Genomic DNA, 19,468 nt, shown 5'->3' on the forward strand with positions numbered 1-19,468 from the left:
ATTGATGTCGCGGTATTATATTTATTGCAATATTGTGTGAGAGCTCACTGCAATAAGCCTCACTGTACTGGCGGAAAGTTCACGGTACACAGTCTGTTCACTAAATTGACATGATCATATTTCTTATTTGTAGCATTGGAAATGTGATACTGCCTACTGACAGTGATTCCTTTGCGTGTCAAGTCCGAAACACAGGAACACTCTAATTAAAGGCAACACAGGCATAAAAAAAAAAAAGCCAAGTAACAATAAATAAAATAATCACCTTGTTAGTTTATTTTTCTGTGCATATTGGGATGCTTAAATTTGGAGGGTTGTCTCCGATATGTTGTCCGAGAAAAGGGGTGGAGCCGGGCGGAGCGGAGGTCTAAACCAGTGTTTTAAAAACTTTTGAGTCAAGGCACATATGAAGCGTATAAATGCCACACTGTTGCGCAAAATTACATTTTAAGAAGACCGTCTCATTAAGTTACAGCGAAAAGTCCAGGACGATAGCAAGCACCTTTTACCGCACGATTATGTGCTCGCCACCCCTCACCACGTCCACAATGAATTAGATCGATAAAGCTCGTTTTTGAAAAGGGCCTCAGAGCCGCATGCGGCTCGCGAGCCGCGGGTTGGCCGGATCGGGTATAGCGGTTCATGGTTGTACTCTGCAGTAATGTACAAATGTACCATAATTAAAAATGCTTGTAAAAATCTCAGATTTCCTTTTAGTGAGAGTTGCGAAATTCAAGCTTTTAGTTTGGTATGGGTCAGTGGACGAATGGATTGTGCAGGTGTACCTAATGAAGTGAAGCACCTTAAACACTAAAAGCCCAAGATGTTTAAAAGAAGGATTTAAAAAAGACTTATTTATTGTTTTAGATGCCAGGACTGGAAGAAGAGGTGGAGTGCAGGTCAGCCTCACAGATGGAAGCCGAATTTGTGCAGATGACTTTCAGGAAGCAGGTGTCTTACAGGTAAGGTAGTTGCTGAAAGCAAAAGAGAAAGTGGAATGTGCTTACCTGCTAACCTGTCCAACCTGAAATTTGATGACATTATCCCTCTGTGTGGGCTGGGATTGCCTCATCGTAAACCTCTTCTAATACCGTAATATCATTTAGTCATACAACTTTCAATGGGTTTTTTATATAACAGTCACAACAATGAAAGGAAAAGGATGATTAGAGTGAATTCCCACTATAAAAGAGGGGATTTGTCCCGATAATAGGGTCTAAAATGGGCCGGAGCCGAAAACCGAAAATATTACAGTTTTTCTCAGTCACTCTGGTACATTTCTCGATTCATCCTCAAAGTTTGCAAAGCAGTAAGTGTATTTAGCTCATCTTATGGGTGTCATTGAACATCAGAATGACAAGTCTTGTGTCCTGATAAGAGAGACGCATTTTTTTTTTTTTTCATATAGACAATATGACACTGTACTCCGGAGGGAGGTTCTGATGCAAACTTAGAATAAAGTTAAGATGACCGTCATTCGAAATTTTGAATTGCACCATAGTGTATGTGGACGATCGATTGCAAGATGTCAGGGTATGCTCGTGCAGGAGGAGGACCCAAACGCAGGGAGATGTTCAAAACAAAATGTGTTTCATTTGCAACAGAACCTAAATGAACACAATGACTTGGACAGCAAAATTGACAATGCACCCATGAGGACCGAAAGAAAGCAGGGAACAGAAGTGTGCTGGAGACGTATAGAAATATGCTTGACATATGACAACTTGTCCAAACATTTTACATGCAAAGAGTTATGCAATGAACTTATGCCGTAATGTTGTGGGATGTGAGATCATTCAACCGAGACCCGTTTTAAGACATTTTGATCAATATGGCATAAGCTTTTTGATAATGTCGGAAACAGCTGATATTTGTGCACAATCGTTTGCATGGATGTGCCAAAGCATTTGCAACTTCAAATAAATGAAAAGCAGCTTTTTTTGATGCGCACAACTGACACAACAATGGGAAGATTGAATAACTAGTTTTGAGAATTTCAATCCCGATCTGAAAAATGTACCAAAATCGGCTGAGAAAAACTGCAAAAATGTTCAATATTCTTCTAAATCTTTACATATGTGGGGAAAGCCGAGTACTCTTGAGTCATTTGACACCGTGAACTGTGGCGTGAATGGAATGTAACCAATCAAAGAAGCACCGTGACTCACAAACAAGGAAATGTTGGTAAAAAAACCCCGAAATATGTTCTACCCAACGTTGTTTATTTATTTTTTTTCCTTGTATAAAAGCCTGTTCCGATGATGGTAAAGAAGTATTTTCCAAATCAAGACGTTTCATTTCAACATCGCCATTTTACAAGGCTCCCGCCTCCGGTCCTTTTCAGAATCACTCAGGTGACATCGGCACATATGTGAAATCACACCACATTTCTGCCTTGGAGGATTTGTTTTGAGATGGGTGGCGGAAAAGAATCGAAATGTGTGTGGTGCTCAATGTTGAGCACACCACACACAATACGGCCAAATTTGGTTAAATGTCTATATTATTATTTTTTTCTCCTTTATGTGTGGGGTCTGTAACAGACAAACAATCTTTTAAGATGAGAAAAATCCTTAGGTGTGTACCGGGCATTAGGTGAAAGAAAGAAAAATCACAGTTGAAGAACCAACTGGCGGAAGAAAAAAAAAAAAAAACACATCTAAGCTTGACTTTGAGAGTAGCGTATTTATTACATTGATGTATTACACCAATGAGGAACCGGGTCATACTGTGTGTGTAAAGTGCAGTGACATGCATGGGACACTTGGCTAGAGCATCTCTGAATCGTGCGGTTACATAGATCCGTATTATGTAATGTGTGGGGCATGTCCTCCATGAGGTGTTCAAAAGTGAATTGCACCCCCCCCCCCCCCCCCCCAACCTTCCCCATCTCTGGTTGTGCAGAGCCCCCGTCAGCACAGTGCTTACTCTCATCCCCATGTTAGAATAATCAGTAATGCGGGATATGTGTGAAAGAGAGGCGGCGCGGGGAGGGAGCGGGGGTCATGGCTGGCCAGCTGGCTGCTGTTAATACTGACACGACTGAGTTATGTAAGTGTCAGTGTTTTTTTTTTTTTTATGTTTTTTTTTTTTGGCATCTGTTTAATCTCTCTCTCTGGCGAGGTTTTATTCGTAATATATATCCATTGCAAAATTAGACATCTCAAAATAGAAATGTCGGCAGGGACTTTGAAATAATAATCGTGGATGTTGTTTTGCTGTCTCTTGGTTTACTTTGAAATGCTGCCCTCCTGTGATATTTACCTCCCCTCATTATTCTTTTCCAGCATCTTTGTGGATTTTAGGATTATATTTCATCTGGTATTTTCTTCGATGTGCGTCAATCCCCGTGTCAGAACAGGGAAGCGCCTGCCACGTGTTGTTTTATCAGAGATAATAAACGTCATCAAGAACCAGACATGAAGCTCTGCCTTCCGGGATTTAATGCATTTATTCTCTGTAATTTGATCTGGACTTTGAAGGATGCACAACTACAAATGAAACAGACGAGATGCACATGAAGCAGCGCAGTGGATTTGGCACGTCCGCTTCCCAGTTCACAGAGGCGTGGGGTTCGGCTCCCACCTTTCCGTGGGGAGTTTGTGTGTTCTCGCCGTGCTTGTGTGGGTTCCCTCTGGGTACAGCTGCCTCCCACATCCCAGAAACCTGCATTTTAGCATCACTGAATAATTGTCCGTATGTGTGAATTTGAATCTGAATGGTTGTTTGTCTATTCCACTTTTTCTTGAAAGTGTTACGTATAAGTTTTATGTGCAATACGTTTTAATTGGTACATTGAAGTACAGTTTTTTTTTTTTTTTGAATTTTCATTTGGTTTACATGTCAGCACGGTGTTATTGTTCAAACTGTGCGTAATGTCACAGTGACTTGCAATAATATTACCAGAGGTGGGCATTCCGTCAGCATTGGCGGATGGGCCGTCACTGACGGATTCCCGTTTCGCTGACAGCTGACAGAAACACACGCCGAGTGTCTCCGTGTGTTTGTTTTTGGGGATGAATATACATCGGGGTTGCTTGGAGCGGACTGCATTGACTATGTATGGAATTGCTGCGCCACAAACGCTCAACTTTGACCTATAATACACGACTAAAAAGTATAACCCTGCTTAAACTAAAAAAAAATTCTGTCCAGATATCACATCTAAAATATTTGACTTTACAGAAACTAAATTTAGTTTTTTTTTTTTTTATTACCTGATTATTTAATGTTGATGTAAACAATGATTCACTTGAACCAACCCTATTTTTTTTGCATTGATCCAAATCATTTTCTTAACATTTTAGTGTCTGAACAAAACTTGAAGCAAGGTATTTCTTTCCACACTTTTAACTGAATTAACATGTTCACATTCACACCAGTTAATCAATCTATGTATAACCTATTTATATTTCACGCATTTTACTTGACTTAAAGCGGAAGTCAACCCAAGCATAATTTTTTCAAGAATATGTTCCCAGCAGGCCCAGTAGTTGAAACACAGCATTCGGATTAATTTTGCGTTTGTGGAATATAAATTAAGTAGCAAAATGCACTTCTTTTTAGCCATCTCTGGGGGTGGCCATTTTGTCTTCTGTCGACTGAAAATGACATCACAACTGCTTACAACGACCAATCACAGCTGACCTGTTCTCTGAATTTGAGCCGTGCTTGGTCATTGTGAGCAGTTGTGATGTCATTTTCGGTCGACAGAAGACAAAATGGCCGCCCCCAGAGATGGCTAAAAACGAGTGGATTACCACTTATTCCACAAAGGCAATATTTATCAGAATGCCCTGTTTCAACTAGTGGGCTTGTTTGGTTTGCGTTGACTTCGGCTTTAAATAGAATAATTTGTTTTGCCCATTTTATAAACCCTATGAAAAAAGACACTTGGCCAACAGAGTATTCAAAATATATTTATTAATCTTAACACATGAGCCGTACGCAGCACATTTAACATCTGGCAACGTATGAAGCAGAGAGATGAGGTGAGGATGGAGAGAGAGGAGGAGAAAGGAAGAGGAATGAACAAATGAGAAGAGAGTGGAAAAGAGAGGTTGAATGGGAGAGAGGGGAGAAGAGAGGATGGAAAACAGTGGAGCCAACTGAAACTTAAAAATCAGATACTTCAACAAAGAGTGAGTGACCTCATTTTTCCTGTTCTCTCTTAATACAAAGACCGCCATGGTGGTACTCGTCAGATCTTTCTCGGCTTCATCTTTATCAGACACCTGAGGTAAAATTAAGGCAAAAAAAATTTGTAAGTAAACGACTGATGATTAACCACCACATCCGATGGCAGAGCAGTGAAAATTCCCCATGATTATTATCAATATAAAGTAACACATGTCCAATAATCTACCTACAACTACTTATTATACAGGATAAAAGGATAACCTTAAAAGTTTACATTTTTTCTAGCTTGTTTTATGCTTGAAGAGTCCGCGAGGTCCGCATGGCTCCACGGAGCAAAATCCTTTTTGCCCTGTAGGCCAGTACTAGCCCAACTAGCTGTAAACCGGATGCTAGCGAGTCCTAGCACGTCTCCATTTCTCTCTCTCTCTCTGCATCAGCACCGCAAAGAAAAATATATAAAGTCAGAGTGAAGTGTTGGACACGTGGGCGGACGTTGTTCAACTAAAGCCTCGAGGGGTAACAACTATGAGAGCCGTTGTGGAGACCAGGGTTTCCAACTCCACGAAAAAAATAAATAAATAAGGGACACCTCATCGGCAGGGATGGCCGACCTGACGGCCTTCAACCTTCCTTGCGTTGACTTTTTAAAGTCATGCAGTTTTAAATGATATAAGAATATAACTACATATAATTTTTACAGTTTTTTTTTTAGTACATTTATAAAGTGAGGTTTATCGACTGCCTGCACAGTAAAAATTATGCTTATCTGTTTGAACTTGTAATGTCAAGTCAAGTCAAATGTATTTCTATAGCCCTTAATCACAGGAAAGTCTCAAAGGGCTTCACATGCCGGCAGCATATACACGACATGCCCTGATCTTAACTCCCAGGAGGGCAAGGAAAAACTCAAAATGATAAATGTGTGTGTGTGTGTGTGTGTATTCATTATCTATTATTCCTCAATGTATTACTTTTATGTATCATCTATTTAACATAGGCCTACTTGTCAATCAATTGTACTTGTTTATTCCACCCAAAAATTATTATACTGTATGTTTGTTCATACAATGCTGGTATTCATTGCACATTCCCATATTAACCTTGATCAAAGGGATAAAAAAAAAATCATTCTTTACATACCATATCTAGCTATGGCGTTACCTGGTGGACAACAAATTTGTCTAGGGTTCCCCTAGTTTTGTTGTGCCTTGTATTCTGTCTGTGTCCGCCACTAAAAGCACATTGCTGGAGGTCAGTCAGTCCACCATAGGCTATGGAAAAATTGCGACTGCAGACAGTGCCGTACGCTTGATAGATATTGTCTCGCACTTTTTTGACCTAAGTGTCTTTTGCTTTCCAGTCCTCTCTGTATTTTTGCTACCGTTTCTGTATCGTCACAATCGTGTATGAATGTGCCGTCAGCTCATTGGTCACAGAGTAGGGGACGTCCTAGGACCGTTACCGTAAGTTGTCATTTAAAGGGAACTGTTGTTCATTAATTCCATCGACAATTTACGGACTATTTTTGACTCTCACGATATGCGCGTACTTACATTTCTAAATACGGGACGATTCCGTTTTTCAAAGGAACAATTGTCAAACCTAGTGGAGACCTAACTCCATGCTAACTGCGGCTAGCGTTAGCGGTTAGCATCCGCCGCTAACACCCGCACCCAAGCCCGAGAAGAAAGGCCTAGTTTGAATGTTTAGTTTACAAACTGTGCAAACGCAACTCCAGACTGTCTTGAAGCAATATTTGTGTAGCACTATATGTAGCTCCACAACTTAAAACACTAAACCTTTAATTATCAGCGACTGCTTTACTTCCACTGCGACCCTTGTGAGGATAAGCGTTTCGGAAAATAAAGTAATATTTTACTTGCCTATCTTTTTGGATGACGTCAAAAGGCGCAAAATGCTGACCTATCATTTTCAATGCGTATGCGCAAGTCACATTTGACTCAAACCAAATATATTACCGAGAGGGCATGAAGAAAAAAATCATTTGGAAGGAAATCAAAAACTTTTATTTTAGGCCTTTTAGACAGAGGCGGGCATTTTCCTCAAATTTGCCGGTCCGTTTATTGCCATCCGTCTGTAGCCTGGGTACCCTTCCGCCGTCCGTCTGTCCGCCTTTTTTTTGAAGCCGGATCAAATAGTAATCGCCTATCGATCTATCAATTTAAGCGCGCTTCCGTTAGCGCTTCCGTCGACCAACTTCTCCCTCACTTTCTCTCACATTCGGTTTGACTGCATGAGAACATGGATAGATTTAGCAAAGACAAGAGCGTGGTTAAAATAATGATGGAGTGACGGATTGACCATGATGGACTGACGGACCGGTGAAATTTACTGATGGTACTAAAATAGTGGTGAGAAAATGTAATTTAGCGATGGCTGAAGCGCAGTTAAAATAACAATGATGGAGTGACGGACAGACGATGACGGACGGATGGCCTGGCCGCTGGCTTGTGACAAATGACGGACTGACACGCCCATCTAGGAATATCACATATACGTTTTAGGAACCAAACCTCTGCATTTTATTTTAATTTTGGTCATTGTGGTTGTACTTGGAGAGCCAAGTAGTTTTTTGAGGTGGTTCTTGGTGTAAAAAGTTGGGAAACCAAAGACCAATGGATGGATTTGGCTGGTGACTAGTCCAGGTGTCCCCAGCTTCTCTCTCAAAATCAGCTGGGATAGGTTGCATCTGATCTCTCAGCCTACTGAGTAAGTGATATGAAACGCGCTATATAAATAAAGTTGTATTGTATTGCGGTCCGGAAATTGGATGGATGCAAGATAAACAGCACATTTTGCTATCTGTAACTCTTGAACAACAAAATCTCCCCCAAATGTTTACAAGATACAGTATAACACTCAGCCAATCAGCGTAATTACCTTCTTTATGGCTCCTCTCTAATCACTTCAACTTCTCTGTCGCCAATCAAGTCCAAAATAAACTGGACCGTCTGAGAGCAATTTTGACAAAGGCATTCAATAAACGAAAGTGCTGTCCCTTTTTTATTTGACACTTTTGTACCAAACTTTTTTTTACCAAATGGAATTGTGAACTGTACTGCTTCATAGAAACAGGACATCCACTGACCTTCCAAAAGATTGTGACCAATATCACAATGTAATGAAATCAATGCTTGTATTATAGATAAAGATAGATTGATTGAATATTTGTACAATTATTGGAAGTATAATATTATTGACACAGTGATATAGTGTGTAGCTATCAATGTCATGTTGATAATACACCCAAAATGTTCAGTGTACGAAACATCTCTTAATAGGCATATGTATCTACACGACTTCCGTTGCACTTTAAAACCCGAAAGAAGTGAACGACGTTAAAATGATGAATCTGTGTGTGCGAATAACATAGGCACATATTCAACAGGCAAGTGCAAATTGAGAAGTATAAATGTGGATAATATAAAGGTACTGTTTCAGTTCACTTCATTTGAAATTTGTACGGGTTTATTATTTATAGAAACTCTTTAGTTGTTTAAACATAGATGCGCTGCAGTCGAGCTCAGAGGCTTCTATTGCTCCCTCAGGCGTGATCGTACTCGTGATTAATATTGACAAGCGTTGATTTGTCAAGCAGCTGAGGGAGTGGGAGGGGAGGAACAATGCACTCCTTGCCTCGAGCCAGAAAGTTGTATAACGTAGCACCACAGCATGTACCAGAAGGATGGAGAAGAACAAAACAGAGAAAAAAAAAAAAAAGTATCGACAACTCAGCCTGGTCGCCTCTTCCGCCCCGTGACCACTTCATCTTTTATTCTGTTCATTTCTGAATTCATCTTTTAACTTTCCTGGAATTATATGCAGTGAAACTATACAACATGTATTATGCATGTCAACGGATGTTTCTTAAATACCATAGCATGAACGTCTTTAACTCATTCAGTGCCCGACATTTTCAGACCCTCTTTTACCCGAATGTTTGGAAACATTTGAAAAAAAATATAAAACTAAATTCCTGGGATTGAATGGCTAAACTGTGAAAAGACAAATAAATATGTCCTTGGCAGTGAATGAGTCTATTATCATTGCACATGTACAAAGTACAGAGCAGAAAATCAATCTATATATTCTGTTGATCGATCGATCGATCGATCGGTCAACGCTTAATGCTCAACTGATTTTGGTCATCTGCAATTAAGCAACTTTGCATCATAAACTTTGTTCAACTTAAATGACATGAATATTGGAAACCAGATTTCCTCTCTGTATATCTTGATAGCAAGGAGGTATGGGCTCAACGTTCACAGTTGATGACACACAGCTGAACTTCGCCGTGTCTCCTGATGACACAAAGCCAATTAATACCTTTCTTAACTATGTTGTGCGTGTGTATATGGGCGTGTGTGTTTATATGTAGCGGCGGGAGGGGTGGGTTTCTGTATACTTGTTGCCCATCTGTATTGACGGTTTTTATCCCTGTAAAGCACTTTGTGTTGCATTTTTAATGTATGAAAGGTGCTGCTATAATACGGATGTCACAACATCGGCAGTATCGTGATATTGAGGTATTCAATTTTTCATGATATCGTTGTCGTCGTGTCACGGTGTTAATAGCAGCAAATCTGTTTAAAAGCCCAAGTTGTTTTCCATTCGTACAGTCCCAGCATCCTAAGGTGGTTAGTTTGTTAGTGCAGTTAATTTCTTTGTGGAGAGGGATTTACATGTTTTAATTTAGTCATTTTTGTTTGAGCTCTTTTTGTGTCAAGGTCGTGAGCTTTTTATACATCGCCAACCTCTCCACAATATCGTGATGATTATCGTATCGTGACATTTGAATATCGTGACATCACTACTCGATAAATAGAATTGTATTTGATTTGAAATGTCTGTTTGTATTTAAATTGTCAAAGACAGGACAGATACTTGGTAGCAAAATGCTAGAAGATCATATTCAGGGTTACAGATGACAAATTCACAGTTGTTGTCCTTTGCTGGAGAGAAACCGAGAAAATGGGTCAGCGGTGGGTGTTGAAAGGATCTCTTGGAAAATTGTGTCAGGCTTCTGAGTGGCATTTTATTTGTCATGGAAATGCCGTGTGGGCGATGGTTGAAAGAGAAAGTGAGCAGGTGTGTGTGTGTACATTCACCAACGTGCACATTGGTGTTAGAGTTTTAGTGTCACATACTATATGACCATCCTTTTCAAGATTTTCAGAATACATCAATTAGCCGTAATTCCTTACCTTGTTGACACTTGGCTCAAGGGCGAGACAGACAGATTTTGCCATATTATTCTACATCGTCCTTTTGGCACAAAACAGGTGATTTGTCGATCCCAATGATAACACTTGTATGAGACAACGGTGTAAATAGAAATGTTGGTTTACTGTCTGTGTCAGTGTTATGTTTTCTGTCTAATGTTTGGTTCTTTGTGAAAATGCTCGGGCTGAGATTTTCTTATTTTTGAAGTTTTTATACTGTATTTTATTTTAACGCTGAAGTGAAATGCCAGAGATAGAAATGTTATAATCATTTGTAAAGTTAATGTCTTTTTCGTTTCCATCCATTCATTTTCGATATCACTTATCCACAATGGGGTCGCTGGTGAGCTGGAGCCTATCCCAGTTATATGGCAAATAGTGGCATACATCCTGGGCTGGTTGATCTTATCAGGACTATATGTGTGGGTTTTTTTTTAATTAGATTGCGATTTTTTTAACATGAAAACCTGGTCGTTTTTAGTCGGGCACAAGACAACACATCCGGCATGAATTATTCTTTGAGTTGACAACATCAAACCATTATCTTTGAATAAGGACATGAATGGGGAATTCTTGCTTCCCCGAATCTGTTGCCCCAGTGTAGTTATTGCGCCCTGGATCACGTTCCTCCAAGGCGCTGCTGTCCCTGATTTTCTGTCTTTTCAATGTCTTAAGATTTCAATCAATCAGTCAGTCAATCCAAATGTCAACTGCAGTTGACTTTACCTCTCTCTATTTACATCGCTTTTACACTGTTGTCCGACAAAAGTAATGTTTCTAAGTTGATGAATTAACCAACAGAAAGTACAGATAACTCTTCAAATGCAGGGAGTGGAAGTAAAAAGTCACTAGAAAAATAAACAGTCAAATAAAATTCAGATATCTGAATAATCTACTTAAGTACAGCAAAGTATTATTTGTGCTTTGTTACTTCCCACCACTGGCATACCTTACAATAGAATACAAGAAAATGGCCTTAATTGTCATTGTTGTGCACAATGAAATTGGAATGCTTCTCCTTGGTGTGATACAAAAAAGAGAGGAGGTAAACACAAAAAAGGATAGTGTGCAAATGAAAACAACGAAATGATATGCACAGTAGTAGAAACAATATGAAAAAAATATAAGTACAAATAACAATGAATAAAATTGGGTACAATAATTAGGGCTGTGCATCTCTCCACAGAAGACAATTGATTCTCGATACATGGGGTACGGTATGATTCAAGGATGTGACGATTTTAAAATGTAACTTCGATTTTTACCGATTTAGTGGGATTACGATTTGATTTTATGTGGTACGGTTGAAGCTTTTGTCATGTTTATTAATATGCAACAATATGTAAAAACTCTCCAAAGCCCAAAATAAGTTAATTAAATTAAAAGAAACAACAAATCATCAGCAATGTCAAACCAATTTATAAATATGATGCATTATTATTATTATTATTATTATTATTATTGATATTATTATTATTATTATTATTATTATTATTATTATTATTATAAAGGCGATTTTGTACGATTCTCTGTACAAGGGGTGTGATACGAATTAGGGATTCAATGATTTTAAAATGTTGACATTAATTTTAGTTCGTCAAATGAAAACTGATTTTCCAATTCAAATTGTTTTTTGTTTCACCTCTAACAATAATCTGAGATTTTATGGACGGACAATCCGTAGTACTCTTATGAACACATTCTTGTGCACTTAAACACGGTTGTAATATTTTGCTTTTAAAATTGTATAATTATGTAAAATTTTCACTTGTAACATGACTAGACATAAAATGAATATAATAATAATAATAATAATAATAATAATAATAATAATAATAATATGCTACATAACCTTTTGTATCTTTCCCCATGTAATGTCTAGGGCTTAGTAGTTTAGTTTGTATTTTATATTCTTTTTTGTGTGTGTGCAATAATTTACAAAAAGTGGTGGGTTAGAACAGTGTTTGTTCAGGCATGTGACAGGGCAACTAACAGAGAGGACCTGATCGCGGGTTTGTTGTCATTAGCCACTTCCGTGTTTTGAGCCGGGCGGGGATGAGAGAATCACGGCGGCTCGCGCGCGGTTGCTTGTTTTGCGTGAGCGTGGTCTGCTTTTTTATGCGTACTCGAGCGTGTACAATAATGTAGTGTACTAATCAAACAGCGAAAATGGGGCGGAAGACGGAAGGAGAGAAGAAGTGTGAACTTCTAGAAGTCAGAAATGGAGGACGAAGAAGCCTCTGAGAAAAAACAGTGGAGGGCTGAGAAGTGAGAAATGAAGTGACAAGAGAGTGAGCCACTGCAAAAACTACTGAGTTGGAGAGGAATGCGAGCAAGGATTAAGTCAACACTAATCTCTCAACATACACACACACACACCTTGTGTGCCTTGTTTAAAGACCTTTGGTTTGTGGATTATTGACTTTGTATCCTTTGTAGGGTAACCATATTTGAAGTCGTTTTGAGTCTCTTGAACCGTAACAACGTTCTAATAATCATCTTCACGTTTACATTTGGAGAACACTGAATAGTAGGTGTTAAGGCGAGCAGTTTCTGTATTATACTTTAAAGTAGTCATTGAATTAGAGCTGTCAAACATTTCAGTTGTGAATTGTGTGACACTGGAGACATTTAGAGCTTCTACACTGTTCCTTAATGATATTGGTTCAGCATGCTTGAACAAGAACATTCCACAAGCTTTTATAGCGTCACCTGTCAAAATGAGGTAGCCCTAAGCATTTGAACACAGGACTTCTGAAAATTGTCCGCTATGGATGTCAACATCGACCAGGTGTTAGTTGCGGGGATGAACCCCCACGATTGTTCTTGCAAGGAAAAAGCAGGAGAAGGAGAGGAATTTTTCAAAGACGATCGAGATGGGGGGTTTAGTTCCAGCTCATCGACTTCTTCACTACGCACCTGCTCCACTATATCTCCCTCCACGCCCACCCTCCCTTCAAACTGTATAGAAGAAGAGAAGGAGATGCTTTTTGGTTGCTCCAAATCATTCACTGGATTAAAACTCTTCTCGAGAAGGTAAGATAAAGGCTCCAAATGCCGTAACCCACAAGTGTAATATCATATGTTGACAGCAGGTGGCGGAATTGTTCCAGTGTCCTCTTCAACAGTGTTTTAAGCACTTAACATGTATTTCCTGGAAGGGGGATTCAAACTCATTTGATGTCAGGTGGGCTGGACCAGTAAAATCCTAGCATAATTGATAGAACTGAACTTCCAATAAGATGGTGTTTTATCCCTGTGTTTGAATGCAAAGCAATACAAAATAATGAGCAACCAAATTTACTATTTTGTTTATCAGTTTTATCATCTACATTTCTGCTTTTGAACTGATCACATTGACTGTAATAGTAAAGTCACAAAACTCTATCTGGGTTGCACATCAAAGTCTAATACATTTGAGCATATCAGAAATTATTTTCCTTTTTTTATTTGAATTTGACAAAATCGAAATTGACTACTGAAAAGTACAAACTGAAGAAAACTGTTTTAAATGTATGAGAAAGTAATCACCTGGCTTGTAAATATATAGTATAAACATTATACCTTAAACAAGGCACCCACTGTACATAAGAAAAATCTCTTAGGCACACCACCCCCCAAAAAATACAGAAATAATGATGATCTCATCAAAATTAACTCACAAATGTACTTACTCAGTGTGAAATCTGGGCCCGTTATTGAACTGGCCGTGACTCACTTTGTTTAATTTAATTCATCTGCCCGTGAAGCTTTGGCGCTGGCGCACAGTACAAACGACAATCGTGTCAATGCACAAAGGATGGGTCACTGTAGGCCTTGTCCGTGTAAAAATAACAACGACCAACTTAGTTGTTTGCTCAACCTTCTGCTGTTCCCCTCACACACAGGCTCGCTCTTCATTACCTCGCGCTCGCTCCCCCTTGCTTTTCTCACCGAATCATGAATCACAACTCGCCCTTTCCACATTTATGGCCTCAGTCACGGACTGACGGAAATTATGTAACCCTGAACACAACACAGTGTTGTTGCTGTATTTTTCACTTTCAAATTGAGAAAGTGAGAAATTGCTCTGAGGCCCCATGGTTGTCACGCCAATAGCAATAGTGCTTTGTGATGACAACAATGCTTTGATTTTGCTCAGTCAAGGTGGCACTGTCACCGAGTGGTTGGCACATGCACATCACGGTGGCGAGGTTTGGGGTTCCAATCGAAGATGTGCAGGTTTGCAGGTTTTTCCCTTGGATCCCAGCTTCCTACATCCCAAAAATGTGTACGTCAGCTTCACTGAAGACTATAAATTGTCCATAGGTGTGAATCTGAGTATGACTGATTGAATGTTAATGTAGGCCTTGCGATTGGCTGGTGAAAAGTCCAGCATTTAGCCTGACATTCTTTTTTACACGGAACACCCAATAAATCCAAGTGGCATTGTAGCACACCAGTCTTTTCTTTTAGACAATTTTTATTTAAATTCAAGATTCTTAAACTTGTCTTTTGGTCCATTTGAAACGTGACATATCACTGGCAAATAAATGTTCACTGAACCTTTAGATTTAAAACAGGGAAATAAGTACAAGCATTCACCAGTGTAAATTACATTGTGTATTTCAGTGGGAAAATAAGTCAAATTTCCACCTTTTTTTTAAATTGTCGGCCCTCGTTGTCAACTTTCCCTTTGTTATTCATTGTCGCCCTTTTAGAAACAATCCGGAAAGGGTCACACAGGGTTATGGAGTTGGACAGAGTGCTGCTGCTGCCCTCTTGCGTTTGAATGTGAAATTGCATTTAGAGTGTATTTAATAAGCTTGTCAACTGGGCTACGGGCGGGCCGGACGTTATTAATTCTATGACAGAGGGTGTGGGCCGAATAAAATTTGACCACGGGCCGCATTTGGACCTCGGGCCAGACTTTGGACGTACCTGCCTTAGACCATCTAAAAGCAGGTATAAATTGTGGTGCATGTGGTGCAATGCGATTTTGGTGGATTTGATCGAAGCACAGGCAGACGGCTTTTATTGATCCCACAGTGGGGGAAATTTGTCTAAGATTCTGTGCTCTGCTAATATGTTTGATGGATGCCATCATATTTCATTCATAAATATGACAACAACAACATGCCTCGAACCTTCTGAATCATTATAAAGATTAACTAATTGAACACATAAGTTTTCTCATCTTTTATTGTATTTATCAAGCTATACGGGGGTTTGTCACTCGGGCACAAAGGACTGGGATGGAAGGCGGTTTCCAAGTGCGCATTTCACCACGACGATCTTTGATGGCACTAGCCACCAGCGAGTCTATTTCTGTTTCCAGAGTGTCAAAGATTATGTGCGCACCTTTTCTGCGCTGAATTTAAAGGGAAAGTGACTGGAGCCGCTTTCATTGGCCAGGAAGTAAGTCGTCTGTGCTTATTCCCACAACGGCGCAAACGCCCGTTTCTGCCTGCTACTTTGCACCAGACTGAAGAATTTGAATATTTTAAGGCTACAAGAAATGCATATTTTAATCATTTATGAATCTGTCTAATATTCGTTTCAGTCATTGGTGAATCTTTAAAAAAAATAATAAAAGCCATCCCTTTATTTACAAACAACTTTATTTCAAAGTAAAGGTGCGGAAAATGCGCAAACATAAATTGATTATGATTCAGTTACTGGTTTTGGTCCATAACATGTTAGGCAAAAATGTTTTGTTCATGTTTGTTATTTTGATTAAACAAAGAGAATAAATCTGCATGGAGGGCTGCAGAAATCTGAGATTATTCCCTATAGGAAGGCTGAATTTCTGAGGCTTTTGACAACTTTAAGTTCAACAAGGTCTTGTCTAAATGAACGATTAATCAATCATCAAATTAGTCATTTTATTTGGTGATCAATAAGTTGATGATTGATCGATTTGATTGTTGCACCGCTCGAATATTTAAATGCAGAATATGGTCAACTTCCCTAGATACGATGCGAACACGTGCACTAGGTTGCTCAGTGGCGAATCGACGCCAGAGCGTGCTATTTGGTTTTGGATGTCCCCGAAGACAAATCACGTGGGTTGACTTGACGTGTTTCTTTGAAATTGTCTTCACTCTATATTGCAAACATTTCTTACCAGTCCTCTGTTTAAAATACATTGATAGTTTACTATTTACTGGCTTCTGATTTCAAAACTAGTCATCCATCAATTTGTTGTGTATATGGGATAATAAAAGGTGATCATACATACTTGGGTTTCGAAGTCGTATCGGCCCTCCAATTCAAACCATAACTATGATGTGGCCCGCAACAAAAATGAGTTTGACACTCCCGAGTAGAGAATCCTAAAGATCGAGAACAATCTGTTCAATTCCAGTTTGGATTTTAATGTCCAGTAGGAAATAATTGGTTCAGTTGCTTCTTGTGTGATTACTCGTTAATATGCGTCTTCATTAATGCAGTATGTGCGCTAGTCTTGTTCTTTATTATCCATCTCGTTTTGTCTTGTCACTTGCGGTCACGGCGCCAGTGAAAGGCATGCGAAACAATGCTAAATGGAGTGTGTCAACACAATGTTTTTGACAAAGAACAAAGTTAGATTGTAATTGCTGGATGCTGATGAAAAGTACAGACAAGTTTGATTAGGGTGCAGGAAATTGATTCCGATGGCTTGCTTTGATGCATTTCTTTTTCTTCGCCCCACAGTTTTGACTTTCGTAGCAGTGGTGCATTGGTTTACAAGCTTCATTTGTTTCATGGCCATACTTGTAACTCTCAATCATATTTTCCAAGTGGAAATGATTTAAAATAGCACTCTATAGCAGTGCCTCTGAAATAGACCCCCTAGGGGTCCATGGTGCGATGCCAGAGGATTTCCAAAGAACGTTTTTTTTTTGTTTTTTTTTTTCTGCTTTACTAATTTTTTGTTATTTTTCAGGCAAATTGATGCTCTTCAAATCTTTTTTGTTACCGACTAAAAAACTATGTTAATGAAGTTATTATTTGTTTTAAGTTGATCTATATATCGGTGCTGTCCTGTGAAAAACATTTCTGTCCATTTTTTTCAATTTTCTTATTTTTACGTGAATGGTGTGTCCGCGTTACAGACATCGCAATAACGTGAACATTTTTTTTTCCAAAATTGGCCATAAGTGTTTTCACAAGACAGCGACGATATATATTTTTTTCCGTTTTTTTCTTTAACGTTAATAAAGATACAATGTTATGCGGCGGTGTGCTCTAACAATTTTATAGACAAACTATTTATAATCATGGGGGTGGGGGTGCAACAAAAATAATTGAGAAGCACTTGTCAACGGTATGAGGTAATTAAATACAATGTAAAGAATGAAGAATTTCTGCATCATGATAATTCAATGGGCATTGTGCTGCTTCATGTGGTGGCCACCAGGGCGCAGTATAATGCATGCATACATAGTAAACAATGACTTGGCGATGAACCACAGAGAAAGACTTTCGCACACCAGTTGCATTAGTATTGTAATAGCCTCTATGGCGTTTTGCATTGTGTGATATTTTATTTTATTTTATTTTATTTTATTTTTTGCTGATTATCTGTATAAAAGAGCATGCTCTCCTCTGGAACACCTTAACAAATTAATGAATCCCCTGATGCTGGCTGAACTGAGCTTTAGTGAAATGAGTTGCAGAAGTCTGTTCCACGTAACCTGGTTCATAGTTTGAAGTGCAACCTTTCAGGCTCGTTTCCTGAAAATCTTCATTAGTTTCCAAGTTTTGTGTTGCAATAAGTGTTGGACTGCAAAATCGAGGAAGGGGGGGGAAAAAATAGTGAGAATGCTTGTCCCGGCACTGTCTTGATTAGTTACCGTGTAACAATTGCGATTCATCACTCCCATTACTGGAAATTCCAGTTGGATGTAGTTCCCCCCCCCCCCCACATGGCTAAGTATTTCTTGACACATTGAGCGCGTTGCGTCACGTTGCATTGCTTCCTTTTGTGGCACGTCTCCGAGCATTTCTAGGTGATTGTGTTTGGCGCACAGTTGTTGCCTTCAGCGTATCAAGGAAGTACATTTATTTTTGTCCCAAGTTGAGGCTCTCATGCTCTCTGTGTCTCGGCCTCTCTCTCTCTCTCTCTCTCTCTCTCTCTCTCTCTCTCTCTCTCTCTCTCTCTCTCTCTCTCTCTCTCCCTCCCTTGCTCTCTCTCACCCCCTCTCTCCCTTGCTGAGCTTCTGGTTCCCTGTCAGACTCAGTGAGAGCAAATAGGAGAGGAAGCATGGTTGGATAGTTTACTTCGGACAAAACAGGTTTGTATCTTATTTACTCTACGTTTTGAATGAATAATAAGTAGCATGAATGGTATTATTGTAGCAACATTAACTTGGTGTGATACTGGGGCAGATGCAGTGCTGTGTGGTGTTCTTCTCATTGTTATTTATTTTTCTCGTTTTCATTTTTATTACGCAAAAAAGTCGTCAAAAAGCCTTTTCAGGTAACAAAACACTTGCAATACTGTAACAAGGAATATAGGTCACAAAATGTTGAGTCGCTAAATAGTATTTTCCAATGTGATCTATTGTGTATCACACTAGTATGAGTGAATTCAACCAAGCATTTAATTGTACTGCACTTGACACTGAGATATTTATTTTTCAGACCAAATCAGAAGTTAAAAAACGATTACAACAAGCACAGCTGCGGTTAAAGACCTCCTAAAATGAAGATTGAGGCAGTCAGAGTGATTTCGTCTTCTCGGCGTCACGGTCGGAAAAGGAGCGTGTTTTGGATTGTGGAATACGAATAATATATCATTGTGCAAAAGATATATGTTGGCAGCGATACTCGAACCCCAGTTTGCAGCATTAATATTTCAAAACTCACATTGGAAAGTCTTTGATGACATGCAGGAGGGACCGAGTGTTAGGCGAAGTTGTCGACAGTTGGTCAGTGGTCGCCGTCACAATAAACCGTACACTTTTGTGTTGGTCATCACCCAAAAAGACAGAAAAATATGAAAACAATTGAGTTGAGTTTAATGCTCACTGAGCTGAAGTCTCACAAGATCAGGCTGCATGGCTAGTCAGAGCAAATAAGTGCACTACTGTCACCATGTCAGCCTTAAACACGTTTTTGAC

The 19,468-nt window shown here is 39.3% G+C and overlaps 1 protein-coding gene across 7 annotated transcripts in view; it reads left to right on the forward strand.

Moving 5' to 3' along the window:
* Nucleotides 1-19,468, forward strand: part of LOC147153884 (diacylglycerol kinase zeta-like) — a 79,828-nt gene that overhangs the window by 3,127 nt on the left and 57,233 nt on the right. For 3 of the 7 annotated variants that reach the window (XM_086037202.1, XM_086037219.1, XM_086037228.1), the window contains exon 1: nt 18,547-18,640. Coding sequence is in view for 3 of the 7 variants with exons in the window: in XM_086037238.1 (XP_085893364.1) it covers nt 13,153-13,418 (266 nt within the window). In the remaining 4 variants the exon portion in view is untranslated. Of the gene's footprint in view, nt 1-867; nt 963-12,398; nt 12,809-13,052; nt 13,419-18,538; nt 18,641-19,468 lie in introns of those variants that run through there. The other 4 variants (XM_086037238.1, XM_086037256.1, XM_086037246.1 and 1 more) reach the window with 4 other exon arrangements.

The sequence above is a fragment of the Filicampus tigris genome, chromosome 1 (assembly GCF_054856515.1).
Source record: "Filicampus tigris isolate MCC_2025a chromosome 1, RoL_Ftig_1.0, whole genome shotgun sequence".
NCBI lineage: Eukaryota > Metazoa > Chordata > Actinopteri > Syngnathiformes > Syngnathidae > Filicampus > Filicampus tigris.